The 15,869-nt window shown below is 42.4% G+C and overlaps 1 protein-coding gene across 4 annotated transcripts in view; it reads right to left on the bottom strand.

The window, feature by feature from the left end:
* The window catches only part of LOC135485915 (FRAS1-related extracellular matrix protein 1-like), a 65,165-nt gene that overhangs the window by 13,610 nt on the left and 35,686 nt on the right, over positions 1 to 15,869 (bottom strand). For all 4 annotated transcript variants that reach the window (XM_064768295.1, XM_064768298.1, XM_064768296.1 and 1 more), the window contains 4 exons: positions 13,106 to 13,365; positions 4,492 to 6,713; positions 1,265 to 3,916; positions 606 to 808 (listed from right to left, as the gene is read on the bottom strand). In XM_064768295.1, the coding sequence (XP_064624365.1) occupies positions 606 to 808; positions 1,265 to 3,916; positions 4,492 to 6,713; positions 13,106 to 13,324 (5,296 nt within the window). In that variant the 5' untranslated portion in view covers positions 13,325 to 13,365. The remainder of the gene's footprint in view (positions 1 to 605; positions 809 to 1,264; positions 3,917 to 4,491; positions 6,714 to 13,105; positions 13,366 to 15,869) is intronic.

Below are 15,869 nucleotides of genomic sequence, written 5' to 3'. Positions count from 1 at the left end.
TGCTTCAAACACAAATCAGCCAAGGAAGCATCAACCACCCTAAGTTTTTTAATGAGCACTACACATATTTGCTGAGAAAAACGCTCCAAATAGCCCATTTGCGCGGATTTTAGCATCACTTGAGCGAGCCGATCCGGACTTCCTATACGCGCTGCCGTAACATAATGTAAACAACGGCGCTACCGGCGCTCCGGGCAGGCGATGGATGGAATTTGCCAAATTCGCACATATTCAAGTTATTTCGTGGCCTATCTTTTTAAGTTTGAGGTATTTTAGAATAGAAATTGAACCCTCGGCTTCGGACCTTGGTTGAGTTACCAAGACACTCTCGGGTGGAGCTAAAATTTCGTCCAAACCCTCGCCTGTCGGCTCGGGTTTGGACTGTATTTTAGCTCCACCCTCGAGTGTCTTGGTAACTCAACCAAGGTCCTCCGCCTCGGGTTCAATTCCTTAAACAGTGTGATGTGTTTTACAAAGAAAACAGGGCAATGTATTTTACATTAAAAAAAATGACACTACGCTGGAACCAAGGTGTTTGAGAATGGTCACCAACTACAAACCTGTTTTTAAAGAAAAGAAGAAAATGCAATGCACTTTATAGTCACCTGGGTCAAATTGTATCTGAGCGGCCGTCTGGGATCCAAAATCTTCCCCAGCTTTGGCCGACATCTCTCTCACACTGACACTGACATACGATGACTGGCTCGTCTCTCCGACTCTCCGAAGTCCGACCGACAAAGTACCAACATCTTCACAGACGATGTACTCCAGGCGTGTGAACTCGATCATCGGCCATGACATTCCGAACCTGGAATAGGAACTCAAGGATTTTAAATGTTTGTGACAATTAATAAGTGATGTTCCTTGAAAGGACTTTACGTCTAGTAATGACATACACTGTCAGCTAAGCTTGATAGTCACAGCTTGGTTGTAACATCTCCACATGTATTCCCACCTTGAGAACTAATTCACTTAAGTCATTTAGAGGTCAAACTAGCTTAAGGTTGATTTTGACATAACGTCTGACATGATGCCAGAAACATCAAAGGCTGACCCCAAAAGTTGGCCATTTTGTTGCCCTATAACAGCTAAGCTCCACGACAAGAGGCCCAAAGACCCTACCTCATTTCCAAAATTGCACCTTCTGCACTCTCTGGTTGGAGCCGCACACCCCCCTTCCAAAATTCTGAGTTTGCCACTGATGAAGTTGCCAGTTCAAGTCACATTATACACGACGAAAGGTTTAAGTTTAAGCAAATCTTACCTTTGTGGTGCTAGCTCATTCCTCTTGCTGTCGAAAACCTTGAACATGAAGCTGTCGTACGTGACCGATTTATTCTTGGAGTCAATGATGTAAGCGACGCGGCCGCCATCAAGATCTGCTTGCGTGAATCTCTTCTTGATAGCCTTATTCCTCGTAATGTCTTCAAGATGGCCGAACTTTGGTTTGGCCGTAATGATGAACTGCAGATTAGCTGCCGGCTCGTGCGATGAAGTCACCTTGAGAAACCTGCTGTTGATGATGTAGCCAACTTTCTTACGTTCAAACGAATCTAACATCGTTGGTTGTTTGTTGCGTACGATGATAGGTGGTGTGGGATCCAGTGATATGAGGGCTACAGTGAACTTGACAGGGTCTAAATGGAGACTTCCGTTGACCAGGAATCCAATATGCTTGTTGTCCGTGACTGCGAACCAGAAGTAATCATGCACAGCCTGGCTTCCGAAGTTCTTATAGGTGATGCGACCAGTGTCAACGTCATCTTGGGTGAACTTTTGGATGATTTTGATGCCCTTGTTGAGAAGCTCTCCGTGGTCTGGTGCCTTCATGATAAAGAAAGTCAAGTTTGTTGACCTGGTGTCAGGGTCCGTGACAAGGAGATACGTCGACGAGATGGCACGTTCCGTTCCACGTTTGATAAACAAGACGTTATTCTTCAGAAGAGTTGGTGTGATACGATCTGTCGGAATGATATGGATGAAGAGCGTTCCATTTTTCGACTGGTAGCCGTTGGATACCTTAAACTTGAACCAGTCCTCGACGGACTCCGACCGGCTCGTATGAACGTAGACAATCCTGCGTGCAGCCAGATCTAGTTGCGAGAACTCCTTCAAAGCCTTCCCTGGAGCATTCAGGGACTCAATCTGACCGAACAAAGGCGGATGGAGGATGTTAAACTTGATCCTATTGAAGAGATCTGTCCCATCTTCTGCACTCAAGATGTCAGTCGAAATGATGACGCGCTGTCCTTCCTTGACCTTCATGCCCTTTGCAAGAAGTGCAATCTCAGAGACTTGCGAATGCTCAATTTCGATCTCAAAGCTTTCGTCGGGTGAGTAGTTCTGACCGTCAGTGACCTTGAACCTGAAGTTATCAGCCTGCATCTTTCCCATATCGCCGGTGTGTGTGTACCGGATTAGGTTCTTATTGATCTGAAGCTGCGTGAAGTTCATGCCCTCAGAGATCTCCTCCCATTCACCGTTAACATCATCAACATCCGGGTCCAGGACGCCATCTTGTGGGATGTCTAACGGACCACGGATCCTTCTCTGTAGGACGCCCCGCTTCGGTTTACGGACCAAAATGAAGTTGACTTCATCTGGCCCGTTGTCGATATCCCAGGCTTTTAAGATGGCACTGGAAACAAAGGCTGCCTCGCCGTACAAGATCCTCAAACCAGCATTCTTGATTACTTCTGGTGACTCGTCGTTCATTCTCTTGATGTGGACTTTGGCGGTTTTACGAACAGTATGGGAACCGTCGGAAACCTCAATCGTAAACTGGTCATCAGAGGACTCCGATCCGTCATGCTTGTAGTAAAGGCGCATGTCTTTTTGCATGTCACGCGCCGCAAAGTCATGCATCGGTATCTCAACCATTTCTTCCCCTCCACGCATCTTCCTCTCAATCATCATCTTGATCTTGCCGTAATCTGGTTCCCGGACGACTGAAACCATCAGCCTATCCGCAGGCTCATCCATATCAGAAATAGTCATAATTTTGTCATCGATTGACATTTCGTGACCTTCCTCGACAACAATGTCCATCATTTCAATGACCGGTGTCTCATCATTCTGCGGTATGATGTTGATCGTCAGGAGAGTTTCACGCGAGAAGAGTTCCCCGTCCGTCACTTTAATGACCAACTGATCCGTCAGTGGCTCCACTTTATTGTGGTTTGCCTGAACGTAATTGATCTTTCCCTCCTGGAGGTCTTTTATGGTGAACTTCTGAATAGAAATCCCTGCATTGCTTTTTTCTGACCCAGGGTTTGGCCGAGTGTTTTCCACAAAACCCCACTCAGGTTGTTTCACGATTAAGAAGGTTAACTCCTCTGATTTGGAATCGACGTCTTGGGCACCCAGGATATCAAACGTAATCGGCGACATCCCGCCTTCCTTGACAATTAAAGGATTACCCAGAACAATCTTCGGAGCGCGATCATTCACAGGGAGAACTGTCACATTCAACTGGTAGATACTGACATCTTGCATCGATGTTAATACTTTATCAGCAATTATAAACTTGAATGCATCAGTTATAGAATTATATCCAATTTCTCCACTACGATGCATATACTTGATTTGGTTCTCGTTGACTTCCTGCTGGGTGAACCGATTGATGTTCTGTCGCCCTTTCAGTATGGAACCTTTGGTGGGAGGCTGCACGATGATGTAAGTGATCTTGCTCGCAGGTGTGTCCTTGTCTTCTGCACTGAGAACTGCTGGTGTGATAAATGTTTCTCCTCCCTCTGTAACGACCAGCTGGCTACTGCTGTCGTCAGTAAGGTAAGGTAGCTGGTCATCTATGAGTAAGATATGGATCGGGATGGCTTTCGAGAGGCGGAACATCCCGTCAGACACGGTCACACCGAAACTGTCCTCTGCACTGTCATCAGATCCATCATGGTAATACCTGAAAGATAAATTCAGAAATATTCCTTAAAGGGTAACCACCACACCAAACCTTATAAGATTTAACCTACATTTTTCAATGACTCTACACAGACAATGTCAGAACTGAGGATCGGGAATTAATTTTTAAGTTCAGGTGACTTTTTAAAGAAAACCTTAGATAGACATCCGTCAAACAGACTCCAACTATCTGAGACTACATAAACTTTGTAGAAACAGAGACAGACAGACGGCCAAGAGTTGATAAAGCACTCCACCACAGATGAGAGATTTTCTTGGCTGCGACAAGTGGCAAAGAGATCTCTGGTCTGCTGGTGAAACCTTTAAGTAATCGGCCTGGTATTTATCGCAGCATAGCAGATACAGATTATTGGCACAAGTAGCTGTGATCAGCTCTGCAAATGACAGATTTTGTCTCATAGGATAATTGTCCCAGGTCCCTGAAATGAAAATCTCTCTTTTGCGGATGCTTCAAACCAACCTGAGTAAGTTCAAAAGAACGGTCTGATTAGTCAGAGTGTATAGTGTAGGTAATATCGTGCTTATGTTTCACAAATCTGAAGACATATTACTCACGAGATCTTCCGTCTCTTCAGGTCACTGACAGAGAAGCGGTCACCCACTGCCATGACAACACCATCTTTCTTAAGCAAACCTCGGCTCGGCATAACGTCGAACGTCAAGACCAGGTCCTCCATCTTCGTGTCCACATCCATGACGAAGATCTCATTCGTGGTCAAAGCTACCGGCTCGCCTTCCTTCACGCTTAACGGGTTGATCATAAGTTGTGGAATCTGATCATTGACCGGCATCAACGTTATCTGGAACGTCAGACCGGTCAGGATGTTTCCGGATAAGTCACTGACGGTGTAGTGGAACCGGAGGAGTCTCGGGTCTGTCCCGATGTCCTTCATAGGGGGCATGTACGCAATCTTCATGTAGTTGATCTCCGCTTGCGTAAAGGAAGAGATACCAGGAATCCCAGGTGTTTTCATAACCATGCTGAGATTTTTCGTATTGATGATGCGACCGGCATCAAGTGTCTCCTGTGAATCGACAAAATATGGCTGAGCGGTTATAGAATAGACGATTTCCTCGTCTTTGCTGTCGGGATCCTCAAAACCCAAGTGGTACTTATCGATAAAGACCACATCAGATTCTTTCGTCACAATGGAGCCCTCTGTATTCTGGATCTTCCTCGGTGGGAAATTCTTTTTTGGGTGGATATGAATCATGGTGAGGTACTCCCCAGATTCATTCGGAGGCTGGTTCTGGTCCAGCAAGGTAAACCTAAAGGTATCAGTCAATGAGTCCGTATCCTTGCTTTGTTTGTAATAAATGAATCCCTTCATCAGCTCCTCCTCGGTGAATTTGCTTGCGATGTGTCCAGGCGAATCTGAGCTGATCTTACGCTTGATCTCACCAAACGCTGGAGCACTGGTAATTTTATAAACAATGTCATAATCATTGGAATCGCTATCATGAGCGCTCAATTTCTGCTCCTTGAATTGTACGAGTTCACCTTGGGCAACATCCAGGTCAATATTGTTGACAAGGGTCGGCGGACTGTCGTCTTTTGGTATGATGTGGATGAAAAGCGTCGTCTGAATAGAGTGGAGGCCATCGCTGATACGGAGCAAGACCTGATCGCGGGTGGTGTCGGTATCATCATGGTAATACACCACGTGTCCCAACTCAATATCCCGGGGAGAGAACGACATCTGTTTTCTTCCGTTAACCAAAATATCGCCATGGAGCAAACCGGCTTTAACCAAGCAGTGAACCCTATCGATATTATCCTTGTCGACAACTTGCAGATTATTCGGTCTGATCGTTGCCGAGTGACCTTCAATCAAGGTCAATCCGGCATTCAGGGCAACTCTAGGCGCTTTCGTTTCCGATGGTCTGACGGAGATGTGCAAGACGATTGGCTGAGAACTTCTAGCGAAATGGCTATCGTAGACAGTGAACTCAATGATGAAGTCAGTCCTGTCAGTGTAGCTTATGTTTGGCGGCTGGTAGGCAATGTTCAGGTTGGATAGGTCGGCTTGAAGAAATGACGTGATTGGGCGAGTATGATCAGCGAGATTGACAAGGTATCCCTCGCCAGGACCAAGCGGGCGACTGATGTTGTAAATCAACTGCGGCTCCGGTGTTTCATCATCTTCTGCACCCATAATGTTTGGCGATACAATCGTCAACACAAACTGATCAACATCCATGAGGTATGCTTTCATGAACGCAGCATTAGGTGGCACATTAGGGAATGCCCCCGTTATAATAATCGGTAAATATAACCGCTCAATTATGATCCCCTTTAACGGATCATTAACTTGAACTTTTAGCGGGATGTAATCCATGTCTGGCGTTGGTGGCACAAGGTGCTGATATTGTAATCCCAGGAACAGAAACTCATGACATTCCCTCCAGAGGGCGTCGATCGGCGTATTATCCTGCCCCATCACAACCTGACCAACCAGAGGATAGTTAGTGCCGTAGTGGCTAAAACCGACCATACACGTCGCATTATTCCTCATATCATAGCGAAATCGTAGAATCGAAGCGTCAATTGCGTTAGAATATCCACTGAACGTCGGCACCGACAGCGGTGTTGGATTTCCGATGACGAACACATCGTATGCTTCATTGAGGATGTTAATTTTGAGGTAGACAATCTCCGTGACGGTCTCTCGATTCGAGAACTTGTGCACACGGAGCTTTATACTGTCCTTTGTTAATAGGGGAGAGCCATTGTGGATGTACTTTACCGACTTTGGTTGAAATCGACAATCGAAAGCCTGGAATGATAAAAGATGGGAATATGCCATTAGAAAATTGAGGTAGGATTTCATGAAGGGATAGCAGGATTTAAAACTGGCAAACTTTCAAAAACTATCTCAAAATTATTGGCTTATATTCTTGAGGGGGTATTAGGGGCAAACACCTCAAAATAACATTATTGCATATGCAGGTGGAAGAGAGTAGCTAAAATCCCCTGCGATATTCTTAGTAGTGTCAATAGAAATTAATAGATGGCAGTGGCATTGAATTTCACTGGACGAACAGCGAGGACAAGTAAAAAGTTCTCCTCGAATAACGATCATTGCTTTGAAAGCATACCACAGACAAGTGATCTTTATTGCAGCAACTTGCAGCAATTACAGAACAATGCTTGTCTGCAGTTAGAATTGTTATGTCACAGTGATCTGCAACAAAATCAAACGTGCGATATTTTTTGGATATCACAGCGTTGACCAATTTGATTACCCTTGCATACCAGCGATTCTTGCTGCATGCTATCGTATTGCATGTCCGTGCAATGAAAATCCCTTGTCTGCAGTGCACTAAAATTGGTGAGGCTATTTTGAGAGAATTCCAGAACATCAATAATTTACAAAACGTAAGTCGAACAGAAGGTGACTCTATCTATCTCACATTTTTGCTCACTTTTTAAAACAGATCACCGTGATAGTTGAATGCCAATTGATTAGAATGCATCTTTGGTGTTGGCACAGAACACTCCAGATAGTGCAGGCAACAGAGAAGAAAATCCGTTCAAAATTTATTCATTGAAAGTTTCCCATTGAGTGCCCACGAATCGCTGCTGGAAATATTTCTATCTCCATTGAGCATCATTAACTTTCTTTATCAGAATATCATAAATCTCGCAATTTTCTTAGTGAAAAAGGAGCCGCACTTGCAGAGAGTATCCTAGGAATGTCTACATGAAGTACTTTACTTCTGCTCACAAAGGACATACTGTAGTTTCACTGATCTATGACACTTTCTTGATATCGATGTCATAGGCCCGACTAGACACACATGGTTGTCTGATGTCCTTTAACCATCCCAAGGAGATGATTTTTCGGCCCTGCACACAGACCCCTATGAAATTAGCCTTCGTTTGGTGAAGTACAGACGCACATCACCTATTTGAATAGAGAATGGGTCAATAACACCAATTTTGGCTTGACCTTTGTGTCAATTTTTGCGTTATGAATACAGCAGTCTTTATTGGTGAAACTGGAGTGTCGCTTTCTAGAAGAAAGGTTTACATTATCTAAGCGTAATAGTATCTCAAGAGTGTCGGAAATGAACAAACCAACATATTATTTATAAATTCCAATCAGAGAATTTAAATATTTAGAAAAGAAATGTACATTGACACAGACAGATTGATAATGAAGTTACATGTAGGTTTTTCTACTGGTGCATGTGGATATAGTTTCTTCACAATCCTCACAATAGACTGCAGACTTAGAGAGCCATGAAAATACACTGGTACATGTAACAGCTACATACTTTAATTACTCACCAATTAGAGAAAAATTTCAATGAGCCATTATAATTAACTCTTTGACTCTTAGAGAGGTACATAGAGCATGACCCTGTGGCCTATTTTGCTCATATCTCGCTTCCATATCAGTCCGTTTGAATAAAAAACCAAAAGGAGATGAAAGAAAATTATATTCTACACGCAATGAGTGCATTTTAGCCAGCATCTGTATCTCAAAGGTGGCCTGGAGGGGGGTGGCAGTAATCTACGACCACACCTCTGACTACACAACTTTTAAATATTTCGTTCACACCCTGACGAGGAGCTCATTGTCGCCCGCCAACAGGATAAATATGTGACCCGTCACAGCAAAACCAGGCGCATGTCGCTCTGAGCTTGGCAGGTTGAGACGGACTGTTTGTTCATTTCACTATTGTCTGTCTTTTGTGAAATATGAGCACATCAATTTCTTCCATTATCTCCTGGTGTCATTTAGTCTCATCTTCTGTGCGACATGCGCCTGGTTTTGCTGTGACGGGTCACATGTGGTTGGCAATTGGGCACTAAAGGGGTAAAACTTCATAGAAGCAAATTTCTTACTTCACGTTATATTTAAGTGCACCACAAATGAGGGATTTTTGTCACTGCAACCAGCAACGTAAAATCAATGAAATGACAATTGATTGCAATTGAACCGATTATTGGCACCTTTCTAATCTCTATCGTTATGTTGTCACGGTTATGTCACAGGTCACGTACATCTATTGCAACAAAAATTGCTTATTTGCAGAGCACCCAGGAGCACTTTTATTAAGTAGGCCTATGTTTATTAATGAATTGCTTGGAATTGGTGTAGAGTCTCCTGACACACTTCCAAACCGACATAGCGATTACAATTACTGAAAAAAATCCCATGTTTGTTTACATAGCGTCAAGATTTTAATTTATATCAGAAGCAATTTAAGCAGAAATCACCGATGAATGTCATCACTGTTTACATTCACGTAGCAAAAAAAGCTGATAGTGATCTTAAGTGCCACATACCAAGTCATATTTTGTTGTATTTTACATAGGCCTATACTAACGCAGATATTTTAAATATGAGCTACGATAACCATGATAACAGAAATGCGAATTTGAAGCTAAAAAGTTAAAACATAGCGGTAACAGGTCCCCCCATTAGATTGGTGGTATCATGTCCCCACCCCCTCTCGTCGAGTTTCTGGGAGGCTGTGATGTTACCCTAGTTTAGATTGACTAAGGAATGAGGCCTACTCAAATTTTTTACCCCAGTTCTCAAACTATTTTAACCAATTTCACCACAGAGTCACTGCAACTTTGTGGATTTTCTTCTGATATCTCGGAAAAAAAACATACTGTCCCCTTTTTGACAATTTCTCGCGAGACAAGGAATGGAAAAATTCCCCTCTTTCTTGGAAAAAGGAAACTCTCCTGACTGGATTTTGGGGGGCCGGGATCAAGTCTTAAAGGGATACAGTATAGGCAGGAGCCAGATAGGTCAGATTAAGATACAAGAAGGTGCCAATAGGGGTCCCTACTATATCACAGTAATCGAAACTATTCACATAATGAGGAATATAATGATTGCCACTGAAGCAACACAATACCCAGGCCCCTGATGGTACATACCTGAAGATTACCAACCTGCCCGCCTAGCTCATGCCTATAGTCCCCCTTTAACATGTTTATAGTATCTGTACAAGCCTTGGGTCACTTTCGGTATTGGTGTGCATCAGACCCTAAATTATTTCCCAGGAAAAAATTTTTCACTAAGCATTTTGTTCGCGATATGTAGGAAAGTTTCAATACCAGTGTCACTTTTTTAAAACTTTCTATGAGAAAGCCAACCACACACCGGACATGACTGCTCACTAAAAATAAGTGTCCCCTTTAAAATTCATATGAAATGTTATTTGAGATGGTGAGAACTGGGTCCCGGTATAGAAATTCTGGAGAGTCTGATTGTTGAAGATAGCACAGGCTACTTGTGGCAGGACTGATTAGATGAAATTAAAAGATAATTAATTTATCTCTTGTGTTTTATTACTCATAGGGTGTACCAAACAAACGCAATGACCTATATTTGTGTTATTTTAAATTGTCAATAGATATTTTTATCAAATTCTGTGTTTTAGGAGACAATTTCAATCCCTGAAGTCAAATTGGGGGCCGGGATTCGGGGTTAGAACATTTTATTTACCCAGTGACACATTCTCATTCAGCAACTGCATAGCAGCATATGCAAATTGTGTATGAACATCTGCCACCTGTGATGTGTAAGGCATCAAGAGATGGACCTAAGTTGTACAAGGGTTAATGAACAAGTGTGACTTAGTAAAACAACACCGATTCTTATTATATATGACCTTTGAGAAAAAATTTGGTGATAAGAGTCGACAAGACGTGAAATAAATGAAAGCAAGCTGGTTCAGTAACACCATCTAGATTTCTTTCGACAAAGTTGGTGTCATTTTTCACCAAGATTCTTTACTGTGTCACTCATGTCAATCAAGAAACACAGTTTCAGCGCCAACTATTAACCCTATATGCGCCAGGATCAGCAGAGGTCACGAATTCCCAGGATTTACAGATGCATACTTTTCCCAAAACTCATGGGCAAATAGGGTCTCTCGGACAATTTCAAATGATTTTGTTCCACAAAGCATAGACGCCTTTTACCCGGGGAAGCGATTTCAAAATTGAGCTGGCAAAACAATAACTACAAGGATATATAACCACCCCCCCCCCCCCCCCCCCATCTTAATCATGCTAATATCACGATCTCAAAAGGCAAGGGTTAACACACTCTAATCCAAAGTAAATAACCCTTCACTTCAATAACCTCAAATTGAATCAATTTATTCAACAAATATTCATATATCAAATGGGGTGGGTAGATGGACATCCACTGAAAATTTTGATAAATTCATTATAAATTTTTTTCATTCTGTCAGTCACTTCCGATTGAGGGTGATACCATCGCCCCCAGAAAGCCTACTTCCGGAGCAGGGTATACAAACTTTTGATAACCAGTCATGTGAATAGCCTTTTGGAGGTGGGTTTGCCAATACAAATTATAAATGCCATGAAACCTTGCCAAACTTTGACATTTTTGAATGGATGGCAATGCATCTTTAGAATTTCTGATACAATGATTACAGGATCTTGCGTCTAATCTAAGATTGATTTGACTTTTAGGGGATGTTTCTCTCGGTTTAAAAAAATGTAACGATTTTCTCATCGGAATATTTGTCACAAGTCAAGTCATGCCTGGGAAACAAATGGCTATGAGCATTATCAGCATCCTGCTTCACTACATCACGAATGGTAAAACTCACAAGGGAGGAGGTGGAAAATCTGTTGATTTGCCATTTAATTGCCCATGACCATTTCTAAAGAACCCGGCACAACAAGTCAGTGAATACGACTTATATCGTTAAAGGGGTTTACTTGGACAAAGGATGTTCTCACCAGAAACCTGACTCTACCAACACACCAAAGGTCCATTTTATCGAATGCAAAACATTTTGCGGTGACACTGCCATGCATTTCCCAAAGATTTCACCTCAAAAGTCGTACTGCTATAATAACTCCCCAAAACAGTGCGAAGTGTTTGTCAACTGAACACTTACAAAACCTGATTTTCGAGTTTTCCAAGGAAATTTTTCGAGAAGGTATCAATGGTGTTTTCCATCATTGGCAATTCCAACTATTTACCGAGGAAAATGCTATGTCCAGATACCCGCATTAAAACATGATGGATTTTGCATCATGCTAGTTCGCCACCAGAATCAGGTTGGAAACACAATAGAAAGGGTTAACTGCGATAACAACTCCCCAAAAGAGTGCGAAGTGTTTGTCAACTGAACGCTTACAAAACCCGGATTTTCGAGTTTTCCAAGAAAATTTTTCGAGAAGGTATCAATGGTGTTTTTCATCATTGGCAATTCCAACTATTTACCGAGGAAAATGCTATGTCCAGATACACGCATTAAAACATGATGGATTTTGCATCGTGCTAGTTCGCCACCAGAATCAGGTTGGAAACCCAATTGAAAGGGTTAACTGCGAGAAATATATCTTATATATACAGTAGAACCTCTCTATTAAGGACACCCTCAGGACTGACAAGTGCTGTCCTTAATAGAGAGGTGTCCTGATTAGAGAGGTTGAATTGAATGGAAACACTCAATTGGGGACCAAAACTAGTGTCCTTAATAGAGAGGTGTCTGCTAAAGGAGGTTCTACTTTAGATTAGATAAATAGTCTGTTTTCCCTTGCTGCAAATTAAAATGTTCTTGTAATTGTCCCCTAGACAGAATTGGAGATTCAAGTTGCTCCATTAATACTCTCAATAAATTACATTAGCGGCAAATGAGAATTTGATGATATTTTATATTGCAAATGAAGCTCTTGAATTCCTCATGAGTGCATGTGACTCTATTACTCTAAACTTCTTCAAAAATGTCGGCGATGTTGCAATTATGAAATCGGAACAACTCGTTCACATTTGAGATCATTATAAACTGTCGCACTGATTTCACACAACTCGTTCACATTTGAGATCATTATAAGCTTTCGCACTGATTTCACTAAGCACTCTTCAAAACATGATATTTTTGTAGATGAGATTTTGCCACACACATGACATTGTGATGAAATAGAGAGGTGGCCGAAAACTGGTTAAATCGAAATCAATGGCTAACATGTCAGTGGCTGAACGCAGAAACAATGATTACAGTGGACAGATGAGCTGCTCAACAGTATACAGTAAGACCTATTACGCCATATAAGGCTATTAATTCCTACAGCCACACAGCAGGACTTTTTCTATAAGGGGACGAAATTTAATTCACATCGGGGCTAGTATGTCTATACATCAATTGTACCAACCTTAGGCTCAAGTGTTCCTACTCTCTGGCTAATCGGATCGAAGACGTCCAACTCAACCTTACATGTCGTCCCGCCGTCCAGCACCAAGTCATCAGGATGAATATATACAGAGCGGCCTATTTGAACGGAGACCTCTCGTTTTGAGCGAACAATGCTCGCATGTGCACCACACCACGCTACCGTCCATATTGCGATAAAACTTAACACCAACTTATCCATGATGGTGTTTGCGTTGCGTATCACATATTCCTAGTGTTAGTCTGAAAATATAGGAAAAGACGCCAGTAAGTATTGTACTGATATTGAGAATAAATGTGGCATTCTGGATATTCTTAAGTGATAGGTTAAATGAGACTCGGTATTGTCCCCAAACTAAGTTTCAAGGGCGGATCCTGGAGCCAGAAAAAGAGGGGGCATTTGCTGCATCTCTCATCAAAATTCCTGGTGATTTCCAATGGATTAGGAGGGGGCCTTTACTGCATTGGTGGTGCCTCCCCCCATGGAACCGTGCCTAAGTTTGGTAACAACATTTTGACCATGGTGTATTCTGTGGGGGAAAAGAGATTTTGAATAAAGGTGCGTGTTCCTTCTTGACAGTAGTGCCTTCTCATTGAAAACTTCTCAGGAGAAAGAGACTATGTTCCCGCATATACGTTTCAGATATTACATCTAACATTATTTGCCAATGGACGCATCTTCCAATGACAAAACCACAGGACTTGCTGTGCACTGTTTTCAAGCTTGATGAACTGGCGAAAAAAAATCTTAACCTTTTCATGCCTCGAGCAGCAATTTTATCCCCTCTTACAAAACTCCTGAAAATATTTGACTAACATGCACATAACTGGCAGGATTTAGGGCTCACAGTCCTCTGCTGACCCATTTGGAAATATGAGGGATAGGAAGAGAGGAAAGAAAATGAGCATTCCTGTTCTTCCCACGATTATGAGGAGACATCATGACCAATCATCTCCGGCCCGAGGAAACATCAACTTCACAATGAGGGCAACGACAACCATATCAAGGCCAATATCTTTTCTGAAGTATTATACAGGGTGCATCAAAATAACACAATGACCAAGATTCACGGCCTCAATTGAGCACAAATGTGCATTGCATCTTTTAGTTTTACATTATAGCGATTGAATAAAGTCGATTACCACAAAATGCACCAAGGTCATGTAGAGATTGACCTCAGCCAGCAGCGCAGAGATACTTCACTCAAGCTGAAAGGGGAGGCCGGGGGGGGGATGTTGGTCAAGATTGTTGTCAGCATTGTGAATCCAGGAGCAATATCCTGATTGCTTACGAGGCACAGTGGGTACTCACACAGAAGACACTGACTTGACAACTGATGGGCATACAGGGACAAGTTGAAATTCGCAGTCAAATGGAGGGGGATGGTTTATAGTATTTGGCTGTCATTAACCATAGTAAATCCAGGAGCAATATCACGATCGATCGCTTACAAGGCACAATGGTTGCTTCACACTGAAGACCCAGACAGGGCAAGAGATGGTCATCTGTTGACAAGCTAATCAACAGTATTGACATGGGGCTTCTTCATTCCTTTTGAAACTCTCACCTCAATGTATCTTAGTTACACTCCACTTTGAATAAATATTTTATTAGTTCCCGTCTGAAGCCGTCCCCAAATCAAAGGCACTGCCCGTTCAACTGCTTCATGTGCAATCAAAATTCATCATCTGCCCGATCAACAATAACTCGATGTTATGGGTACACTAACCACATCAAAAGATTCATTAATTTCTGATGATGTCCATTTCATTGCGGAACTGTCTCCCGGAATTTCGCCTAAATGTTATCTGAGCAACTGCAGGGCATGTTGCAAGCAGAAGGAGTATATAGCCTATGGATTGAGAACCTAATGACTGTTTGATTGTGGAAGATACAAGATTTGCTGGACTGGAATCAGATTCTGCAACATACCATTTCAGCTGAGCAAGTTTTTGGTACCCTCCAAATAATTTCATCAGCCTAGTTTTTAAAAGTTCTTTTCCAAAGGTTTCATATAAAGTAATTTTTATTTAGCACGTATAGAGAGAAAACTTACCAAATAGAAATTATGGATTTTGTCATTACTATATGGCTGAACAAAGTTGCCTGCTGATGTCAGCTGACTTTGAGGCTCCATATCCGGAGAAACCAGCCTGCCGCCAACAGAGATGGGGGGCCTACAGCTTTCTTACACATACAACCAAATCTTCAGATCCAACAACCCCGGCACTGATCAGTTGGCATCATCAAAAGATCCATGTCAGCTGATGAAATAAATAGGGTTTGGACAAAATATCGGAAACACTTCTTTAAACTTATGCTTTGAAAAAGAAAATTCTAAACATATTTGGTACCATGCACAGACTCTGGGGTCCTGATGTCAGTTTCGACTCCGAAACATTCCTTTGAGCAGCTGAGAATACCAGGAAAATGACTGTGATAAAAGATAACACAAAAATCCCCGCATTTTTGTTTGAAGGTAACAAGCACAAGTCAGTGTTTCTGTCAGGGTCGATGCGGGCCGCTGTTTGTAGACATGGTGAAAGAAGCTAACCGACAAGGTTCATTGCTACAGCATGTTTCAGATTTCCAACATGAAGGAACATTTTCGCCCACACAGATAAAGGAGACTGGATAGGGTACTTGCCAACTGGGAGTTCGGCAAGGATCCCCAGTTGTGTCCACGATCAGCTATTTCACTTCACATCACGCCCACCGATTCAACTTGTACCGGAACCAGGGTTGG

The sequence above is a fragment of the Lineus longissimus genome, chromosome 4, assembly GCF_910592395.1.
Source record: "Lineus longissimus chromosome 4, tnLinLong1.2, whole genome shotgun sequence".
Lineage (NCBI taxonomy): Eukaryota > Metazoa > Nemertea > Pilidiophora > Heteronemertea > Lineidae > Lineus > Lineus longissimus.
This window is presented reverse-complemented; position numbering and strand designations above follow the sequence as displayed.